Below are 23204 nucleotides of genomic sequence, written 5' to 3'. Positions count from 1 at the left end.
TTTTTTTTTTGTTTGCCTGTGAATTCATATACATTTCAGCTTAGTATTAAAGCATTTTATTTATCGATTATTTGAGGTGAAAAATGTATGAAGTATGTAAATTGATTAATGTGATAATAGTATAAATGCATCATTCATCAGTCTATCCATCCCTATATATGTCTGTCTGTCTGTCTGTCTGTCTAATTACTAAGTTAATAACTAACTATGCACGTTTATTATTACACTAAGTATAGTTGAAGATAAAATGTTATGCCTTCCTGTGATTTATTATTCTTCAAATATTTCCGAAGAGCTTTTTAACAGGGAGAAGATGTTGAAAACATTTTTAAACATTACAGTTTTAATTACTTCTTTCTTATAACTAATTTCTTTTGTCTTTGCCATGATGACATTATGTAATATTTTACCAGTTAATTTACAAGAAACTAGTATTCAGCTTCATGTGCAATTTAAAGGCCTAATCAAGTTAACTAGGCAAGTTTGCTTAATTAGGCATGTTATTGGGAAACAGAGTTTGTTCTGTAGCCAATCAAAAAAATTAGGGATGCTCGATCAGGATTTTTGCAGCGGATACAGAGTACTGATTCTTTGTCATGGTGATCGGCCGATACCAATTACCGATTCTAACGCTTCAAGCTTTATAATGCATTAAGCACATTTTCCCTCCAAGTATGAATCTTAAGAGAAAATCTTGCCATACCTAAGAGGATAAATTAAGGATGCTGCATAAAATACCTTAAACACATCTCTTATAACCGTTTAAGTGTGAATGTGTCATGGCCAGAAGCAGCTTTACAGAAAATAATTCATCCATTGATTTTACTTCGCCTCACGGAACCAGTATGAATATGCAGGAGCCTCACGGAGCTTCTGGGAGAAGTCATAAGGTTGAATGAAACACTAGATTGGGGTGATCGCTCTGCTTGTGTCACAGCAGATCAAAACACTGGAAACACAATGGCTGCACTAGCAACAAAGTGACCATCACTCGCAAGTCGCGCCATTAGATTATAAATGGGTAGCACCGCATCTGTATATATTTTAGCTGTTGTGACGCGAGCGCATCTAAACGCTCACACCCCCACACATCATTTACCCCCTCACGTGTTGTGGTTACTGTAGGCTATGCATAATAAACAGGAGCACATGTGCGTCTTCCTCTGCTTGTGAACTCATGAACAAACACCTGCGATCGGTTCATGAGATCAGCCAGATTGGCGAGTACTGATCGAGTCATCAAATGTGATTATCGACCGATACTGATCTTCGGCTGATCGAGCTGAGCATCCCTAAAAATAAAAAAAATTACGTTTATGAAGGGGCTAATAATATTGACTTTCTCTAGAAGAAAAATATAATTGGAAATTCTGAATTTATTTGCTTGTTCTGTTAAACATCGTTTGACGAATATTTGCAAAGCACTTAATTAGAATTCCACAGGAAGGCTAATGATTAGATCTCCAACTGTGCATAAATCCAATTAATCTTTACAAGGATTTATGTACAAAATGTCTAGGTGTGCATATATATATATATATATATATATATATATATATATATATATATATATATATATATATATATATATATATATATATATATATATATATATATTTATTATTATTATTATTATTATTATTATTATTATTATATATTTTTTTATTATTATATATATTATTATTATTTTGTATTTGCACGTTATATCTTTATAGCTCTTTATAGCATCACTTCCAGCCTTAAAAATACCTGTAATGCATTATTCATCAGTCTTCAATGTTTACATGTCTACATTTCTCCCTCCTGTTGTGCCCCGTCTCCAGCTAAGGGTGTGATGAGTTTTGAACGCCTTCCTCCAGCTTGAAATGAATTAGGATAGAGTGTGCTGGCTTTTACAGCTGGAACATGTTCCTGTTCAGTGGGTGCCAAAGCGATGAGCTCTGTCGGTGCGTTCATTATCCATCAGGTGAGGCTGATGAGCCCTGCTCTTCACTAAGGTAATTATTAGTCTGATGGATAACTCTATAATTATAAGCAGACTGACAATCAGCCTCCCTCTTTCATGATGGATGTGAGAAGGAGAGATACTGGTCTGTTGAGTGCAAAATACTGAAGTGAGAGGAGCATGGTGCTAATACAGACGTAGGAACTTGGGCTGCACAATAAATCCTTTCAGCATAGATATCACAATGTACAAAGTTTATCCATAATATAGTGAAAGTTTAGTTGCGTCCGTAAAGGACTCATAAACTATGCACTATACGCAATTCTGCCGTTTTTCCTGGGAGTCTCGTGTTTGTTACATCCATCTCCCAACACCCTCCCATTTTGTTATTTCTCCCAGGAAACTATTGTAATTTGTATGGCCCAATCTAGTTTCGAATAAACAAGTTTCCAGATCTTGTATGAAGCTCATCACCTCACACAACTGATGAAATATTCAAATCTCAAATAATTTTTTACCTTCATCTGGCAACACGTACTTGTTACAACCCAGTTGTGCTGTTGATTTTAACACAGGTGGTAGATGCTGGATTTGAATGGTGGTGGTAGAAACTGCAGTAGTAGTAGACTACTCCACTCTTCCTGGAATATTATTCATATCCTGGAAGGCAGGTATGCTTATACACTCAACCATGTAGTGTATATTTGCATCCCAAATGACACATATACATGACATAAACACCATACATTTATGCCCTTACACACTTAACCATGTAATGTAGAGTTCAGTGTCATCCCAAATGGAACACCGGCCTTTTTTTATAAGTGGAATTTCAAACCATTACCCAGGCAATATTTAACAGTTGCCAAATTAGGGATAAATGACCAAACTACCAATAGTACCTGTCATGAATACAACTGTATTCACCATCAGAAGGTGAAATGATCACTTACATAGGAGAATTTTGCTTTCACAATCCAAAATAGTTGAAGATATCCAGCCTCTGCACCCAATTGCTCATCCCCTTCAGCTATGTGAGGCAGAATTCCAGCATTTGAGTATTTTAACAGTTGAAGTGCATTGCCTGGATATTTAAAGTGCACTTTTTCTGTTTAGCTCTTTTAAAATTTTCAGTGTGAATGCGCTACTTAAATAAAAAAAAAGCATGGAATAGTGCATAAGTATGCAATTTATCATTTGCATTTGTTTTTAAGATCCTTTACTATTCTGCATTTCTGAAATGATAATGCTTGTAGCTTTAATAAAGATGATGTATAATTAATTAGGGGCCAAGTAGTGAAGCTGAGGAGGAACCTATTGTTTTCGTTGGCATTCCTGTTATTATTATTATTCTTCCTTCTTCTTCCGCCAGATTTGAATGGCAGCCCATAGAGCCGGGAAAGTTGTATAATTTGGCACAATGATGAGAGCAGTCTCAACACGAACCGCCGCAAACCTGAAGTCTCCACATCAAACTCTCTAGCTTTACCACTTGTCCAAAGTTTCACTTATGTTTATCTTTATAACTTTTGTAACGAATGGGCTAAAATCAAAATGTCCTTTTTTCCCCTCTGACTCCTTGGCTCAAGCCGATTAAAACGCACCCTATGACATCATTTTCGGTCATAAAAATTTTTCCCCTATTTTGAATTTTCCTCAAAAACTTTTTGATTGAACTCATCCTTGGCCGGTTTTCTGATTTTCACCAAAATTTAATCACATGATCTACAGACCATGCTGACCAAAAGTTATGGAATTCAAGTTGATATGCGACACTATTTTCATTTACGCCACTGACAAATATGCTACCAGGATGTCAAAGAGTGTCTGAGGCTGTAATTCTGCAATGTTTGAACATATTGACGGATCGGATCATCGTCAGACCATGTTGACCAAGTGATGTGAAATTCATGTCAAAAGGCGAAATTGTTTTTGTTTACGGCACTGTCAAATGTGCTCATTCAGCCTCTGGACTGCTTTACTCTTTCTGAATTGCTTGGCCCTAATTGCTGCTTGCAGCTATATTTATATATATGATGATATGTATGCTTTTATGTAGTTTATTTATATAACACCTTCATACAACCCAGTTACTCAGGCAGCGTTTAACTGTTGCCAAATTAGGGATATAAATGACCAGACTACCAATAGTACCTGTTGTGAATACAACCGTATTCACCATCAGAGGTGGATTAATCACTTCCGTTAGAGTATTTTGCTTTCACAATCCAAAATAGATAAAGAAATCTAACCTCTTCACCTGATCGCTCCGGCCCTTCAGCTATATGAGGCAAAATTCCAGTGATGTTTTATAATTTTCAGTGTGAATGCACTACTTATGCACCATTCCATTCCATTTTGTAGTAGAAATAGTATTAGTAGGCGATTTGAGATGCACCGTTTATCATTTGCATTTGGTTTTAAGAGCCGTGACTGTTCCAGCTTTCAGGAGAGTTTGAAAGCTCAAGAAATGATCATGCTTGTAGCTTTAATAAAGATTATTTTTATGATGATATGTATGTAGTTTATTTATATAGCACTTTTTTTGCAGCACAGCGGGGCCCAAAGTAAAATAACAAATCTGAATACAGTATGACAACTCAAAAAAACTGAAAGCACTGCTTATTTATGTGCTCCATTGAATTTTGGTACGCTTGTATTTGATTAATTATATCTTATGCTAATGCACTGCCCTGCAGAATCATCCTAATCAATCTAAAAAGATGATTCTTTCCAAATAGAGCTAGTCAACTTGTGAAATTGTATTTTTATCGCAGAATATATTGCAGATAAACAACATATCGCAACATTTCTTTTTTTCCCATGTTGTGCGGCTCTAATAAGAACAGTGTGAAAGAGGAGATTAGATGAGAGACACATTTTAGTTTTGTTGCACGGGATGAATCTTTTGGGATCACAGCTGCATGTGCTGATTTGAGAGTCACAAAAGAGCGACGTGATCTTGGTCTCATAGGGTTTCAGCCAGCTGAGGAGTTTAGAGGAGGAGACAGGTGCATTTTTTTATTGTCAGGTGGAAAAACAAAAGGACTGTTATTTTTGGCTGTGTTCAAGTGTGTGGTGAGGAAATGGGTGCAATTCAATGGTGTCTGACGTAGTAGGTGATGTGCAAATATTGAGAGAGGCTTTTTTTAAAAGCAGAAAGACTGTGGCTGTGTTATGATTTTATGGCATGCGTTGTAAGGTTTACCATTAGCTGTAGTTTCTTTTATCTTGTGTTTGAGCCATTTATAATAGCAAGTTTCTTTAGAGCAAATCCAGTTTAGTCTATGAACAAGTCAACATGAATTATGATAACATTTTAGACGATCAATGTTTAAATGTGAAGTCTAAAATTTCTGTTCATAACATGAAGTGATTAAATTCCAAATATGAAGTCAATATGAGTTACATTTGACCCATGTTGGATTCAGTGCAAGACACATTATGAATATCACTTCAAAATCTGATTGTACCTAAATTCAATTAAATTCAATTCATCTTTATTTCTATAGCACTTTTACAATGTAGATTGTGTCAAAGCAGCTTAATACTGAAGTTCTAGTAAATTGTAATTGAAACTGTGTCAGTCCAGTTTTCAGAGTTGAAGTTCAGTTTAGTTCAGTGTGGTTTAATTTTCACTGCTGAAACTCCAAACACTAAAATCCAGCGATGCGCAGCTCCACAAGTCCCAAACCAAGCAAGCCAGTGGTGAGCAACAAAACTTCACCACTTGACCAAAGTGAAGGAAAAAAACTAATATTATAACTCAAACTCCTCTGCCTGTTCTTAAAAAAATGTTCTAAGCAGTATTAAGTGTTTTTTTATATTTTTAAAATAATTAAGCATTTCAAGTGGCTACTTATGGAAAATGTCTCATGCTGTGTGCTTTTTCAAAGTTGTATCATTGCTCTGAAACAACATTAAAATCAAAGTTCAGTTTATAGCTCAATTAACTTGCAATTGAACTGTTAAAAATGTATGCCATTGACATACATCAAAAATTTGTTAAGCTAAAAGCATCTGCCAAATGCATGAATGTGAAACTACATGTGTTTTTTTTAATGTGCAAACCATAAAACTTGTGAGTGAAACTACTGGTTGAAACATCAAAAAACATAACAGAAATTTGCCCATTTGGCAACTCATCAAACTTTAGTATGCTTGTTCATGACCCCAACATCATAAATTCATGACACATTGACATAATATACATGTTAACGTTGTTAACATAATTTAGGGATTAAGAGATTCATATTGTTTTGGTCTCTTTATGCTTCGAGTAGGGATGTAATGATTCACCTGACTAACAGTTCGATAATTCGATAATTCGATTCATGACACTAATCTCACGATTTAGTCACAATTTTTAAACAAAATTATTTGAAACAAATTTAAGGTTTCTTTTTTTTTTCTTAAATGCTGCACATTTTTGCCATAACCAAATTGCTGCTATATATATATATATATATATATATATATATATATATATATATATATATATATATATATATATATATATTATTCATTCATTCATTCATTCATTCATTCATTTCTGCTGTGGAGAGGAAAGCTTTTGTGTACAGCAGTGTGTACAGAGGTTGTCAATAGGCCCTCTGCTCCAGGGGACTGGCCACTGGCATAAAAAACTGATTATAAAATTACTAATTATAAAGTAGAATAGGGACAGGAGTTGAACATGAAGGTGAATAATGCATTTTACTTGTTCAATTAATTAGTGTGATACACTTTACAAGAGATAATCTTGAACATTTGTAAATATTCAATAATAATAAGCAAAACATTATTGATAAACTAATTTGAAAAGGAGAGGGTAAACATAATCTAGTACCTGGTTCTGTACCGAAACAACTTTCTTTTTCTGTCTGAAAAACATCTTCACATTTTTGCTATGAAAACACTGATGTACTGTGTGATCTCCATAGCACTTGTCGGAGCAAATGGAGCTGCAAATCATTCGGTCCGCGTGGTTTGGCTTAGTTTTTTACTGTGCTCACTGTTTGTGCATCATGTTTGTTGTTTTGTTAGTGTAAATAGACGTCTTTTTGCAAAGTTTCCACACAGTTAGTGTTTTGTCTGACACACTTCACTGTCATTTTACACAGTAAATCCCCCATCTGTTCAAAAAATATATCGTAATTCGTTCAACATTTCTATCAGTTTGAATCGTCAAATATATGAATCGATTTTCAACCAGCTCACGGTAAATCGTTATATCCCTAGCTTCGAGACAACAGGATTTTGGCTGAAAAGACTTTCAATTGAGGGTCAAATATCTCATTAAAAGTATCATAATTTGCTTTCTGGGAATAATTTGCTTACATTAGTATTGAATAATGGAAATGTTCATTTTTGAGGTGAACTAATTCTAAACTCTAAAGTTTAACAAACATTTAAACCAGAAATAGTGATCAAATTCCAAATGATGTAAACATTTTAGCTGATCAATGTTTAAATGTTATTTTATATTATTTACCATTCGTTTTTCCCCCATCGTCTCCTTCCCCTCTCTAAATGTTTCCAAAACCATACACCCAAACTACATAATGAACTACATCATGCACAGCTTTTTTCTTATTAATAAGGGAAGTTGTTTCTATTATTTTCCACTCCTGATTAAACTCCTCTCCATGGAAACATGATCAAATCATATCATTATAAACTCTGAAATAATTGTCATTTTATTTGTTTCCCAGTCAACTGAGTAACATGCTGGCAAGCCGTGTGCTCTTCTCTCAGCTTTTCATGCTTGATTTGCGTATTTATTAAAATCCCAACTCACTGAACCTGATGATTTAGAGAGTTTCTATTTTGCATGATATCGTTCTTCTCTTAATTTCCATGCAAACGCTTTAATCAGGATTTACAATTTCTGATCCTAATACTCCAGATGCCCTTAGGTGTTCTCTCATCTTTCAGGTTTTATGGAATTATACAGTTTCCTATAGCGACGGGGTGTTATTTACATAGCATATAGACCCTAGCTCTGTCGTCTCCTCAAACTCAAAGTAACCGGTAACGTTTTTAATGAGATTTAATGTAACTTTCGCAATCAATAATGGCCAGCAAGGGTCAGAACCAGGCAGGCAAAACGCAGGTCATTTGCATAAATATCCTGTTTAGCAAATGTCTCCTTATGCGTCTCCAGTTGAAGTGTATGGAATTACTCTTGGCTAATTAGTGTGGCAGCAGCATTCACATTTTCCTCCCAGATACAACCTGCATAGGTCACTCTATAATTTAGCATTCATGGAGATGGGCTTTTTTTGTTGTTGAAAATGCCTGCTTTAAACAAAATCGTCCCTTTTGTTGTATCGCAACCTGATAGCTGTCACCTTATCGGACTATATCCCATAGACTGTAAAAGATTTGGACGTAGTATCCGTGACGTCACCCATAGGTTTCTGAAGAACACAAAAGAAGCTACAAGTAGGCGTGGCCAACCATTGCCATTTTGTTCACGCGTCATCGCACTGACCTGGGGATATCAAACAAGGTCAAGGAGGCGAAGCGTGAGTGGAGCTACAGACGCCTGCAAGCAGTTTGCGTAGACAGGTTTTCTTTGGGAGAAATGCTTAAAACTTCATTACCTGCGACTCATTTGTGTTCTGACCACATGTGCTTCTATATCAATAAAGTGTTTAGACTTTAAAAAACGCTGTTGTAATACATTGAGCCACTAAGCATTGTTCTTATGACGTTTTTCTACAGGAGAAAATCGCGAATTACGTCCAAACACTTAAAATATAGTTTGTGTTAGTAAATGCAGGGCTATTTATGAAATCCAAGCATAAAGTATAGCCTACAGCTAATCAATTTGTCAGATTCTGGAGTGCATTCAAGTTCTAAAGAAAAATAAAAATGATAAATGACCTTAAATGAAAAAAATATATTTATAGATATGGTATACAAGTATATAATTTCACTCACCTGGGAAACGGAGGCTACGTGAGCGGTTTGTGAGCAAACATCCCTCAAAATAGTCTATAGGTCTAATTACATTAAATTGTAAAAAAAGATGTTAGATGTTATCATTTGTATGCACTTTGTGTAACTTTAAAGACTTCACTTTAACCCCCAAGTTTAAAAGAGGGATCTAGTTAGTCTCAACACTGTGTAGCTGATCTATCTAGATATATCACACATTTATGTAATGCCAGCTTATGGTCTTCATTACTTGTAAACAACTGCTTTGGCATTTAAAAAAAAAAAATTAATAAAAAAATCACATGGGGCATGACTGAATTATGTATATATATATTTTATTTTTCTCAAATTAAGTATCTCTTAGCTGCTTGTCTGCTTAAATATTTTTTTCAACATGGGCCATAATAAATGGATGGACCTTTGTAATATCTTCAAGTGGATTTAATTAATTGTTTTTTTAACCAAACAAATATGCAAGAGAAAGGATTTTGGTTTCTTCTACAACTGGAGATTTTGCACCCTTGAAAACATGTAATGTCATTTATTATCTTCAGCTTTGAAAAGAAGCAGATTTTTGCTTTTAGTAAATAGCTTTGCATGTTATCCCCCATAATGCTGTTTTTATAAACAACAAACTGCAAATATTGTTTTGTGCATTAGAAAATCATCATTTGTTGACACTCTTGAATCATGAATTTTTTTTCTTAGCGTTTTCTCCATTTTAACATGTATTACATTCTTTTTTCCAGCTTGTTTTATCACAGAATTCCAGAGGCTTGCCTAACACTTTATAATTGCTCCATCTTGCATTATGTATATTCCTCCAGCAGTGCAGTCCGACATTCAGCATTTATTCATAGAAGTTTACACGTGCATTTTAACTTTTAAAAATTGCTTTAAAAAAAAACAAAAAAAAACAACAACATGAATGTTTCATGAGATACAGTACACCTTTCATGGTCAGGAATGGTTGACAAAGGTCAGTAGCAGACAGACATAATGGAAGGAATTTACATACATATCAAGTTCCTCAAATTTTTCCTTCCCGTTTTGTCATATAATGAATTCAGCAGTCCACCAAGGCTATAATAGAACCATTTAGCAATTATCTCAGCATCCACTTGAATTTATAGATGCTTTGAAGCCACTTCCCATCAGCATTGTATGTACTGTGTACTGATCACCATGAGACACAACAGCAATTGTCAATAACAAACATTTAAATTCAGCTTTAAAAAAGCTTTTAGAAAAGGTATTTTTAAAAAAGAAGAAGAAAAAAGTATCTATAGAGTTCAAAACACCATCGATTGACTCTAGGCTGACTTCAGCTTACGCCATATGCAATTTTTCAGCACATCACTTCACCCTTTCTCTTGTTTCTCTCGGTCAGCACCTCTTCTTTCATCTGCTGCAGGTCGGGTCTCCTTCTTCTCATCCGGTTCTGAGAACCTCCATCATGTGGAGAAGGTTGCTTGGGGCACACGATATGCCATTACTGTGTCCTTCACATGTGACCCTGATTTTGCCATTGATAACCCCTCCTTGCCGTAGGATCCACCTGGTTTAAAGGGACGGATGAGTGACAGGAACCCTGGGGCAAACACAGAGGAAAATGATGAAACACCACTTCCATCTGTCAGGTTTACAGCATTGAAAAAACCCTCTTATTTTCCTTTTAGAAAGATGTTTTGGTTTTTCTGTGCTCGAAATGGTTTTGTCTCCCTTTATGCTTTTAATTTAAGGGGAGTTTTGTATTTTCAGGAGATTTACTTGAATTGCCATCATTTGAAGCCAAGCATCTTCTGGGTTTGATTTTTGCTTCAGAAGGTGCTTTATTGGCAAGTCTTCTCTTTTCTGGTTGTGCTGCACGCTTTAAAGTCGTTTATATTATTATAGTTAAATCACTGTCTAGACAGGCGACACAAGTGGGATGATGGAACCGGTGTATGTAATGAAAACAAGGAGCTGAAGACCCGCTTGTCAAATATCTCCACTCGTGTCATCACCTAAAAAATGTTCTTTGTAGAATTGCTTTCCAAAGCCTTGCTCATGCTACTAATGACACTTCAATGAATCAGATTCACAAAGAATTTTTGTTCCTTCAGCCATGTTTTTACTTGAGTGGATGCTTTGAAAGAAAATGTCTTTTTGATATCTTTGAAAGGAGTGTTAGAGTATTCTTAGAGAAAACAAAAAGTTTTCTTGATGTCTTTATTCTAATGTCCCTTTGATTTGCCAAGAACAAAAAGTTTCTATAGCAAACATGATGATCTGTTGTTAACACATTCTATATTGTACTGTGTTAGCTTTAATTACACTGGCATTTTATGTGGCGAAAGTCAAGTTCAGCCAGTCACAACATGTTTTTGACAGCTTGTTTTGAGATGTAACTGCTAATTGGCTTCTTTTTACACATTCAAGTCCCAAAATTAAACGCCTCACCTTTGAAGTGAGGTTCAAAACACACTGTTTTTGCTTTTCTCATTTAAAGCATTTACAAACAGGGATGTAATAGTACATAATTTTTGCTATATAATACAGTCTTATTTTAAACTCTACATGTGCAGGACTTAATTTACATTCACTATGGTATATAACAGTTCCTGTCTCATCTTTTGGATTGTCAATTTGTTTTAGTAAATTCAAATAGTAAATTCTGTTTTGACTCTTGTTTATGTGCATTCTCAGTTCAAATGCAGGTAAACAGTAATTCCCATTTCTTCATTAATAATTCTAACTCAAAATAAACAAATGAACAGCTCACATATCATGTAACAGCTCAATTGTGGGTTCATCTGAGTATCTCTCTAAATATGCACCATGTTAGCTAGTGGTGTAACAGATCACAAATCTCACGGTTCGGATCACATTATGTTTTTTAGTCATGGATTGGATCGGCCAAAAATGGAAGGAGACAAATGTCATTTGCTTTCCATTTATTACAAAAAGGTAATACAAGACATTTTTGGTTTTAACAAACAGAACTTGATTTTTTGGGGAGGAAATTAGGAAATAGTCAGCTGAATATATAATAAACTGTAAAATATTCAGTACTGTGAAAAATTTACTGTTAGTACTACTGTTGCTGATGACGCTAAATGTATAAATCTAGCATTATAATTTTTACAACCCATATTTATTTTTAGTCTCATTTTCAATAAATGATTCAGTTATTCACTCCTAAAACTTCATGTTTCATTGCTGATGTGTCATTTTTGACATTTGGTTAAATAATTTAAATATTGGTTAAATAATTTAATTGCTGCCTACAACTTTCATTTTTGGTTTTATCTAAACTATAAAGTGTTATCACAGTACTTCTGTGTTATTTGACTGTTTGTAACTTCATAACTTACTCAAAAGACTAAAGACTCGTTTTCTTTCTTGATTTTTGCGTTTTCAGATTTGAATGCAGCGACTCGAATGATTAATAAACATATGCAAATCACCATCATTTATCATTTATGTTGCTTGGGTGTTGACAACTCAATCTTTTAATGATTAATCGTGCAAGGTACACTGAATGCATTAATGCATGGTAAACAAGTAGTGACAGAAAACACCTAAGAAACCCACCACATCCCGAATAACCTACCACAACTTCTTCCATCATCATTATATTTTACAGGAAAGCCTTAATGGTTTCATACATGTAATTTGAAAGACGCGAGAGTCATTCTCTCTGTGATCATTCCAAATTCAGGATTAATCTACAAGAAAAAAAATAATAATTAAACTGTAAGTCACGTGTGTTCCGAACCGTGGGTTGTCATCTGTACAAATCAAATCATGGATCAACCGTGATCCGGTACACCCCTAATGTTAGCGTATATATTCATTATGCTTCTTTAAACTGTTAGTATAGTCTTATTCAGTGTTTTTTTAATCAAATATGTTGTAATTTATTGTTAACTGTAACATTATTGCATTAATTAATATCTAATAAGATAATGTCTATTAATATTACCTATCTAATAATATTATTATCTAATAATAATGATATAATAAGATTTAGATTAATGCATTAGCTTAGATGGGATATTTTTTTTAAATTCTCAAATAGAATTAATTATAGTTAGATCACACAATTTGTGATAAACCGCTGTTTAATAAAAAAAAAAAATGAAGTAATATTATATTTAGTTTTTACCCAGCACTGAACTGAAAATGAACTAAACCTTGACATAAAAACAGAAGTACATACTACTATCATTTTTTTGTACTAGTACATCCTTATATAAAACCTGTCAAAATATTCCCAATAGTGTGCATTTACATGTGTGGTGAATTTAAGATAAGATAAATTAGCATTTGCGGCCCTCTTAGTCAAATTCTGAATATGCTTATACGTTTAATGCCTGTTATTAAAACGCATGCATCAGCTTTATACTGTATTAATATGAAGAGGGAGTCTCTTTGGACTCTTGTTTTTCTGAGTCTGCTCATATGTGATGATTCATGAATTTTGGCTAATGCTTAATTTACTGTTGCCATTGCATCACCACTAGCTTAATTGGCTCTCTTTTGGTCTGCAATGCTTCTTTATTTAATTCCTAATTCATTCATGCTTTACATACTATAAGGCTGAACATTAACAAATTTGCTAAAACTCTTGCTAAATGAAACATTTCAGCTTTATGGAAAACAAGCCGGTTTTGCCAACAGCAATCTCAGGACGGATCCCCTCAGTGACTAGGCTGAACTGTTGATTTGTTGCCACTATACAATAGAGTGAAATACAATACGCCCATATCTTGTGAAGTTGCTTATTTGTCTGTGATAGGCTGCGTTTGCTTGAGATGATTGGGTTAGATATGATTGTTGCGTGTCATGCATAAATGTGTTTATTTTGAAAACCTTGGAGGATGTGCAGTATCTCTATGCATATCATTCAAATGTATGAGGTTGGTTAGATTTTTTTTGTAATATTTGTATCGTTTATGCTACCCAAGCCTGCATTTGTTTATACAGTAAAACTGCAATAAAGTCATTTTAATAAAATAGCAGTTTTCTATAAATATATTTCAAATGTTATTTAATCTTGGTAAGGCAAAGCAGAATTAAAGGTGCAGTATTTAAGTTTGACACCCAGTAATTGAACTAGGTATTGCACCCCTGGTTCAACACACATACAAGAGCAGGGGTTCGTTCTTCGTACCTCGCTTAAATTAACTAAGATGATTTGGCAGATCCTGGATCTTTTAATCTTGATAGCTGATCTCTGGCTAATTTGGTTCTTCAAACAAGTTTGCGAATTAGATTAAAATGTCTGCATGAACTGATCTGTGATCTATCGATCCTCGAAATCATGATCCGCAATGCAACGATTGGCTGATGGCACAGCAGCATAATGGCATCATCTGATTAATATTCAATTATCCATGTGAGCAAAATTATATAAAATACATAGTAAACGGTTTGTTAAATATGATACGCAATAACTTTCCACATTTGTTGTGGGCTGCAGGCTTTACTCTTTCATGTGTCAAGAGTATTTAGCAATTTATTTAGTTTTACATTTTAGATTTTCTTTACTATAGTAGCCGAGGCCTATTTTAATTTCTTAATCGGCAGAAGGAATTGAAATAAATTTTGCATCAAAAAAGCATTTTGATATTGGTAAAGGTGTCCGCAACTTTTGCAAAGCATCAAATCACCTGCATATTAGCTGTCAAAACATCATGACTGCCTAAATTATTATTCCTTTATAAAAAACAAACAAACAAAAAACAGTCAAATATTGTGCATGTCTATTATCATACAGTAATTGTACTAAAGCTGGATCAGTACCTTAAAATAGTATGCATTTGTATCTAAAAAATCCATATTAATAAATGTACTCTTTGATCCCATTGAGGAGAACCAGATTGCAGATTTTTTTATCTTTTTCTTTTTTTATCTTTTTTAGATTTTTTTAGAAGTTTTATTTATATACATTTTAAACTTATATGTATATAAACATAAACATTATTAATAGTTTAATATTAAATAATATTAATTATTATCAATTATAAATGTGTATATATAAACTTTTTTTTTTTTGTACTATTTTACTATTTTACCAAGTGTATACAATCTATAGGTTACTACTGTAAGAAAATATCAGCACTTAGTACATACTTTCAGTATTACCTTTGCTTGAAATGAGCCGATTTAATCCTGTTTATTTAAAATAAACCTGCTCCCGAGCAGGTTTGAGCTACCAGAACTGTTGCTATGACAACAACTCTTGGATGAGTTTTGAAGAATGAAACGATCCTGAATCGTGTCAAATCTACAATAACCAAATCCAGCTAATTGAGTAATTCCACGTTTGAAGAACGAACCCCAGGTTGCCAGATTGACGACACCAACAAAGGCTGGTTTAAATCGTGTTCTAAATAAAAGCAAGGGCATGTGATAGAAGGAATATTTTCCTTATTAAAAGGAGTTTTTGTCCTAACCAACACCTTTTTCTTGTAGCTGAACAACAAAAAATTGCCTGTGATCAACTCAGGTACACCTCATGTTCTTTATTCAATATTAAATGCTAACAATGTGAGTTTAAATGGCATTTTACATGGTGTTTATTGTTACTGAAAACAGCTGCAGATAGTTCACCTCAGACCTTGAAAATAAAATAAATTGAACTTTAGAACTGTGACTTCGAGCAAGCCAACACATATCAGTGATTCAGCATGTACATTCAATAATTTTAAAAAGGTTTATTATGTATTAATTAGATTATAAACCTTACCAATTCATGAGTGCAGTAAGTGCATTATTCTGTGCTTCATCGTGTGGGATCTGGTGCAAACAGATAAATTGCTTATCACTGTAAATCTCAACATATAGCATGTTGCTAGAACACCGGGATACAATGTCACTTGCTCACCTAATGTTTACGTTTGTTATTTGCTAATTAATAACCACTTCATGTGGATTGCTGAATCTGCGTCTCATTTTGGAGGCTGTACTGTTCACTGGAGGTCGCATTTTCGGTTGTGGCTGAATAAATCACACCATAGTAACCCGGGGTGCTGAAATATAATTGGCTAAACTGGCATTGGGCTTGTTAAATGACCTTAACAAAGACAGACGTTCCAGCATGTAACGCACATTTTCAAAGCAGAATATCTGACTTCAGCATTGTTTTTCGAATAAACAAGAATGTTCACTTAGCATGTTTCTTAAATATCTGCAAATATATTATGGTATTTTTATGCTTTAGAATAGTCAAAACTTTCATACTGAACCTTTAACTTCCATTACTTCTGTCTTCAGTGTCATAAGATCCTGCCTTTATGCTCAAGATATATTTCTTATTATTATAAATGTAGAAAACAGTTGTGCTGCTCCGTATTTGTACACACTCTGATAAATAGCTCTTTAATAGTATTTTTTTTTGTTTTTTTCATTAAGGTCAATTTAAAGAGTCAAAAAAAATGTAAATATGAATCGGAAAAAAATATCAGGACTGTTAACAATGATAATAATATGAAATAATTACCATTATTTGTTAAGGCATCAATAATGATTGATCACAATATAGCAACAAATCAGCATATTATAATTATTACTGAAGGATAACATTGAAGACATGTGGTAATGACTAGGGCCAGACAGAATCAGCAGACTTTTTTTGCTATTTCTACACAGAATTTTGTAAAAAAATCTGCGGATTTATGTGGAATGATTTTGGGAATATCATAACTAAAACCTTAATATATGAAATAAAAAATAATACCTTTTAAACTTTTATTTAATGTTTACAATGCAAATACAATTAGTTCCACTTATTTGGTAACCGAAGCAAGTCTCTTATATAATATTTCTCCTAAAAGACAGAAATTATTACTTTACAAACTGCATTGTAAATGCATCATATGAGCTTTTACAAATTAGTCAATAATATTACTGAAATACATTTTAAAATCTAAATATATTTTTACACACATTACACAAGTAAATAAACAGAATCAATGTTTGGCTAAAAATCTGCAGAATTCCGTGTGCGCAGATTCCATGTGGCCCTAGCAATGGTTAATTTGGGAATAATAAAATGAAAATGAGAGTGGTCGTCTAACTAATGATGCAACATAATTGATTATGGGATAAAAAGGGTGGAGTGAGAGGATTGTATCACACACTGAGGAAGGCATTGTGCTGAAACGTTTGTGTTTTTAATCACCCGAAGAATGTAAAAAGAAAAAAGAAAAACAGTACATAGCAATTACTTGATGAGTGCGAATCATTACCTTTTTGAAAATGAACATTGACAAGATTTACACACCAAAGAAGTTTCTTTGAGGAACTGCAAGCACGCAGGGCAAACTCCATTACTCTAGGCCTAGTAATCACACACAAATTTTAGCTTTTCTTTACAGGAATAAACCTTACATTTCAAATGTATTTACATAGAAAAGTTTAAAGTTAATAATTTACAATACTACAATTGAAATGTTATTTGCCTGGTCAGATAAACGCAGCTTTGGCAAACGACACTTTCCCTTACAAAAAAATCAGAATGATTCCAAACTTCTGACCAGTATTAAGTAGTTTTCAGGATTATTTGAATTAGGGCTGCATGATACTAGACAAATCTAACAATACAATATGTTTTTATTCAGTGATATATATATTGCAGTATGAATACAATTTATTAGATGTGTTGAATAACTATTTGGAAAGAATTTATCATTTTAGATTGATCAGGATGATTCTGTAGGGGAGTGCATTTGCATAAAATATAACAAACAACCTACAAACATGGCCAAATTCAATAAAGAAAACGAAACAAATTAAATAAACAGCGTTTGATTGTTTTCCTAGGAGTCAAACTGTATTCAGGTCTACAGTTAAGGTCAATAATCAAATGTAAACAATACTGTAAAGCATCAAACTCAATTCCTGGAGGGCCGCAGCTCTGCACAGTTTTGCTCCAACCCTAATCAAACACAGCTGATCCAACTAATCGAGGTGTGCAAGACTACTAGAGCCTATTAAGCAGGTATGAGTTGGAGGTGGTTGGAGCTAAAGTATGCAGAGCTGTGGCCCTCCAGGAATTGAGTTTGAGATCATTGCTCTAAAGTCTACGCTTTATAAACAATTAAATTCGGTACAATTTTTTAGGCCTGAATGCTTTTAAATCCCTCACACAGTCACAGTCCTAAACACTTTTAGTATTATTATATTATAAATTTTATTATATAATTATAATCCAGACTCAATTTTGCATATACTCGTGATGTGACTATTGCAAGTGATCACATTGCGATATCGATGATGAAACGATATATTAGGCCGCCCTAATATGAATTGAAAGTTCAAAAGGTCATCATTTAGGTCATATAGATATACCTAAAAAAATGTATATATGCAAAAACCAGTGTCAATGATCAATTACACTAAACTTCCAAACTATAAATAGACATTTTGGCTCCGAGCGGAAGTATTTGCGTAAGACTAGGAGCCTCTTACAGTACGTACTAATTTGTAAAGCACTAGTTCTCTTTTAACTGATATTGTAATCCTTCCAAAGCCTTTAAGATCTTTCTTAATCTCATTACATTCTTACATGTGTTATATACCCCTGAAGCTTAACATTTCCCTGGCTATTGGCAGCTGCTTCAACATGAACACATTTTTTCAAACTGGAATGTAAATGCGCAGCTGATAAGCATGGGGTTTGGAAAAGAGTGTTTGCCAGTGGGTGTTGTGGTTCTCAAGCACAGATGTAGCTAATTAAATGATACGACAAAACAAACGATGGACACAACTGAGCTTGTAGTTCAACCGCAGTTTCGAGAGAAAGTTTGGATCGATGACTACAGTAACACAAGCTTCCCTCTGGCGATGAAGCATTCCACACCGTTTACACTAAAATCAAGCAATTTTCTCCATGCTCAGCCCAACAATAACATGTAGAGCGAGACTGTGATTGATTTAATTTTTCAGAGAGACTGATAAATATGAACGGAAATGTAAAGCGTTTGACTGGCGCCTTCACTCTGCGGTTGTGCAATTTGTTTTTAAAGAGGGCTCTTGTTTAATACGAGTGCTATTTCTACTGTGTCATTAAGTAAAGTGATACACTCCCCACACCAGGCTTAATTCTTCCAATTTAGAGCTAATCTTTCCATGATGAATGATGCTTTTGCCTGTGTGAGGTTTGGCACTTGGAGAGATGCTTAAGAAATCCCATAACCCTTCCTGACCCTGGTCTGAGAGTCAAGCAAACTCTTGAGTTTTGATGACTGCATGAACACGTCAAAGCCCCAGTTGTACGGCTTCTGTTCTTTTGTCTCCAGAGTAATGGAGCCAGCAAGAATCAATTTTATCCTTCCACATCCTTGGTTCTGCCAGTGGTAGATGGAGTGAGTGAATGCATGCTATTTTTCTTACACTTTACACATCGTATGACCGCCGAGCCTGTACTGACATTGAGAACCGAAATAGAACACAGCAGGAATTTGTTGTTATTTAGCAATAGGTTTGTTGTATAGTCCTCTCGCTGTTACACACCTACTATGCTATTGCGTAAATGACTAAATATGAATACCACAGATCGTTAGAATGAACTTTGTGGCCGTATTTGTGGCAGGTTTCTATTTTGTGCTAAGGATATTGAGCGTCATGCAATACTGTAGCCACCTGCTACTGTTTCTGTAGTTGCATTTCCAAGGCTCATTGACTGAGCGTAATGCATTAGTGCTCGAGGAACAGAGTTCAAATGCATGAATATGCAAAGACCAGTTTAGCCCTGAGCAGCAAATGCCACCATATGGATTGTGTGATCTAAGAGCATTATTATTATTATTATTATTTTTTTTTTTTGGTATTTGTAGATGATGTTTTGGGTCAAATGTCTGGTGATGCACATCAAGACTCTTTTTTTTTTTTTTTTTTTTTTTTTTTTTTCCATAGCTGATTGGACTACTGATGAGTAGGCCCACATGGAATCTGCGCGTGCAGATTTTAGCCCATCATTGATTTTGTTTACTTGTGTAAATGTGTGTAAATTTGTTTATTCAGTTTTTTAATTAATTTCAGTAATATCATTGACTAATATGAAAATGATTTATTGACAATTAATATGAACAACTAATATGAAAATGATTTATTTACAATACAGTTTGTGAAGTAATAGTTTCTGTCTTTTAGTAGATATATTATATGAAATACTTGCTTTGTTTACCAAAAATGTGGATCTAGTTAAATTTGCATTGTAAACTTTAAATAAAATTTATTAAAGGTATTATATATTTTTTATATATATATTAAGTTTTTAGATACGATACTCCCAAAATATTTCAGCATAAATCCGCAGATTTTTAACAAAATTCTGCGCAGAAATAGCAAAAAATGTCCGTAGATTTTGTATGGCCCTACTGATAAGTGTGCATAGTAATAGTGCACTAATTGGTTTAGGTTAGTAGACCATAGGGCTGCATGATATTGGAAATTGAATAATCAATATGCATTTTTTTTTGTACTTTGATTTATATCTTTTCTAGACCAAATAGCAATAAAAATAGACAGAGTAACAATATTGGGCAACACTTTATAACTACACACTATGAATCATTAATTAAGCATTCGCAAATAGTGAATTCATTATCTGTTAAGCATTAACTCTACATTAATAGATGTTAGTAAGCAGTTTATAACTGCAGATACAAATACTCTATTCTTGACTTATAAGCACATACATGATGTGCTTAATGACTGTATTTTCATACTTTCTTAATTATTTTTTCATTGCTAAATTAAGTATTACATCATTTACAAACCAGTTATTTGAGAGATGTTGCTGATTTTTAAAGATTATTAAGAATGCATAAGTAAATGATTAATAAACTATTCAAATTAACATTTATATATCTTATTATTCAGGCATATATTAATAGTTAATTTGTATGTTAAAAAATGCTTTATTAACTCAACTTTATCCAGTTTTGTGACCTAAAGTGAGGACTATTTATGCTTTATAAATCTATTATAAAAGACAATTAACTGCTCGATTATATTCTAAACAGGAAAAAAGAAAATAAAGGACTTTATTCATTTGAAGAGACACACAAGAAACTGTATCAAATGAAAAATAATTCTTTGCAATCTTAACTAAAGTAAAATTATTGTGAAGTTTAAACATCACCGAATACATTGAAATGTTGTCATAATATATTGTTAAATTAATATGTTGTTGTTTTATCCAATTTTATGTTCTATTTTAACTCTCCTGTTATTCAGCAATGTTTAAACTTTACAGTCGTTTGACTTTTTTTGTAGTTAAGATTGCAAAGTTTATTCTTCATTTTATAAAGCATAAATAGTCCGCTAGATCAGGTCACAAAACTGGATGAAGTTAAGCTAATAAAACATTTATTAACAGAAACAATTAACTATTATTATAAGCCTGAATAATAATTCATACATGTAGATTTTAATAGTTTATTAACAATTTACTAACTCATTCTGAATGATCTTAAAACCCTCCAACTACTCTAACAAATTATTCATAAATAATGCAATACTTAATTTAGTCAGGAAAAATTTCAGTAACAAAATATAAAAAACAGAATAATTATGTCAAGAATAGAGCATTTGTATCTGCAGTTATAAACTGCTTACTAACGTCTATTAATGTAGAGTTAATGCTTAACAAATAATGAATTCACTATTTGCTAATCCTTAATAGATGATTCATAGTGTGTAGTTATTATAAAGTGTTACCAAATATTATTTTATTTTAACTTCAGTGGAAATAAATGAAGAGTTTTTTCTTAAAACAAATAAAAATATGCAAAATCTTGTTTTTGCTTTGAAATGTAGACATTTGAACTAGAAACAAGAGAAAAATCTAAGTGAGAACCTTTTTTTTTGCTTTATATAAATACAGTAATCAAATACAATTCTGTGGCTCCTGGTCAACTATAATTCAGATTCAAAATTGTGTATCTTGCGATGTGACTTGCGGATGCACAAATTATCGAAACAATATATTGTGCAGCCCTAGTAGACCATTTGTTTTCTACTGTAAACTATAGATTTTCAATGTGTAATCTAACTGAGTTGATGTCATTTTGAGAAATGAATGTGTCAGTGTGTATTATTATGATATAGAGCCCATGGTGGATTTAAATATAGGTTTGTTAAAGCATAATTTTTCAGCATTGCAGAGTTTTCTTTGACATTTCATTTGAATGCATATGTACAGTATAATGTAGTGTTTCTGTGATAAGACAGGGTTTTGACGTCCAGACATGGAAATATGTGGGAAAGTTTCTCTTGGCACAATGAACTTTAATAATTGTTATGATAACACGCTTTTTCATCTTGACTGAATGTAGCAATGTTTTTTATGTTATTACATTTTCTACTCTGATTATCCCAGTGGACTGGATGAAGATATGCATGGTTTTGTTGTAATTGTGCTTCTGTTATTATATTTACAAATGTTTCATATTCAAATGCTAGAGGTTCTGCATGTTGATGAGAATCGTTTGGAAAATTGTTTGTTTTTTATTACTATTATTTAATTTTGTGTAGTTGGTGCAAACAGTCCAAATGATATCATCAAAAAAACAAAAAAATCATATAAATAGATAAATAAAACACTATTATGCATGCCAGGGCAGTTGGCAATGTCACTTTGTAAGGAAACACTGGCTTGCACGCGTTCAATCCTGCAGTCTTCCTGTGTTTTGGTTAGGAAGTGCTTGTGTGTGTCTATATGCATTAATATGACAACCCACATTTTCACAAAAACACATTTTATTAGTGACAAGTTATTAGAGACACATTTTATTAGAGTCTTGCATTATGAAAACCTGTTTCAAACCTGAACTTGAACTTTAAAACCCTTTTTAGGCTGCAAAATTCTGTAGTCTTGTATGTAAATGTCCAAAAAACACGAACAGTTCTACATTTTCGGTTTCCATAACCCATCAAAGTCAATTGAAGGACATGTCATTTGGTGCTTTTGGTTAAATAAGAGTGCTCAAGCAAATGGGGGATAATATAAGGGAGTTATTTTATGAATGGAGAAAAGGGGTGGTTTTTAACATTAGACAAATGAAGTCAAATGTAAAGTTTTCAACATTCCCTCTTATCAGATTTCCGTCATGTAATACAAACTGTTGCCTTCAGGAATTAACCTTCAAGAATTGCATCTGCCTTAAAATTCATGTTTGGTGATAACATGGCAAAATGTGATCCCTCCTTATTTCCTTCAAAACCAAATGAGCTTTATATATGTAGCCTTTAAAATATTTTATATAATGTTTTGTGTGATAACCATGGTTTAGCAAAAAAAAAAAAAAAGGTTATACAA

The 23204-nt window shown here is 33.3% G+C and overlaps 1 protein-coding gene across 2 annotated transcripts in view; it reads left to right on the top strand.

Annotated features, from left to right (window-relative positions):
* The window catches only part of uts2r2 (urotensin-2 receptor 2), a 35726-nt gene extending 24372 nt beyond the window's left edge, over positions 1-11354 (top strand). The window contains exon 9 of one of the 2 annotated variants that reach the window (XM_056469942.1): positions 10305-11354. In XM_056469942.1, coding sequence (XP_056325917.1) covers positions 10305-10441 — 137 coding nt within the window. In that variant the 3' untranslated portion in view covers positions 10442-11354. Of the gene's footprint in view, positions 1-10280 lie in introns of both variants that reach the window. The other variant, XM_056469941.1, reaches the window with a different exon arrangement.
* Positions 11355-23204: the final 11850 nt, after the last annotated feature.

Source organism: Danio aesculapii, chromosome 12, assembly GCF_903798145.1.
Source record: "Danio aesculapii chromosome 12, fDanAes4.1, whole genome shotgun sequence".
NCBI classification, from domain to species: Eukaryota; Metazoa; Chordata; class Actinopteri; order Cypriniformes; family Danionidae; genus Danio; species Danio aesculapii.
The sequence above is the reverse complement of the archived record's forward strand: the minus strand, read 5'-3'. Positions and strand labels throughout refer to the sequence as shown.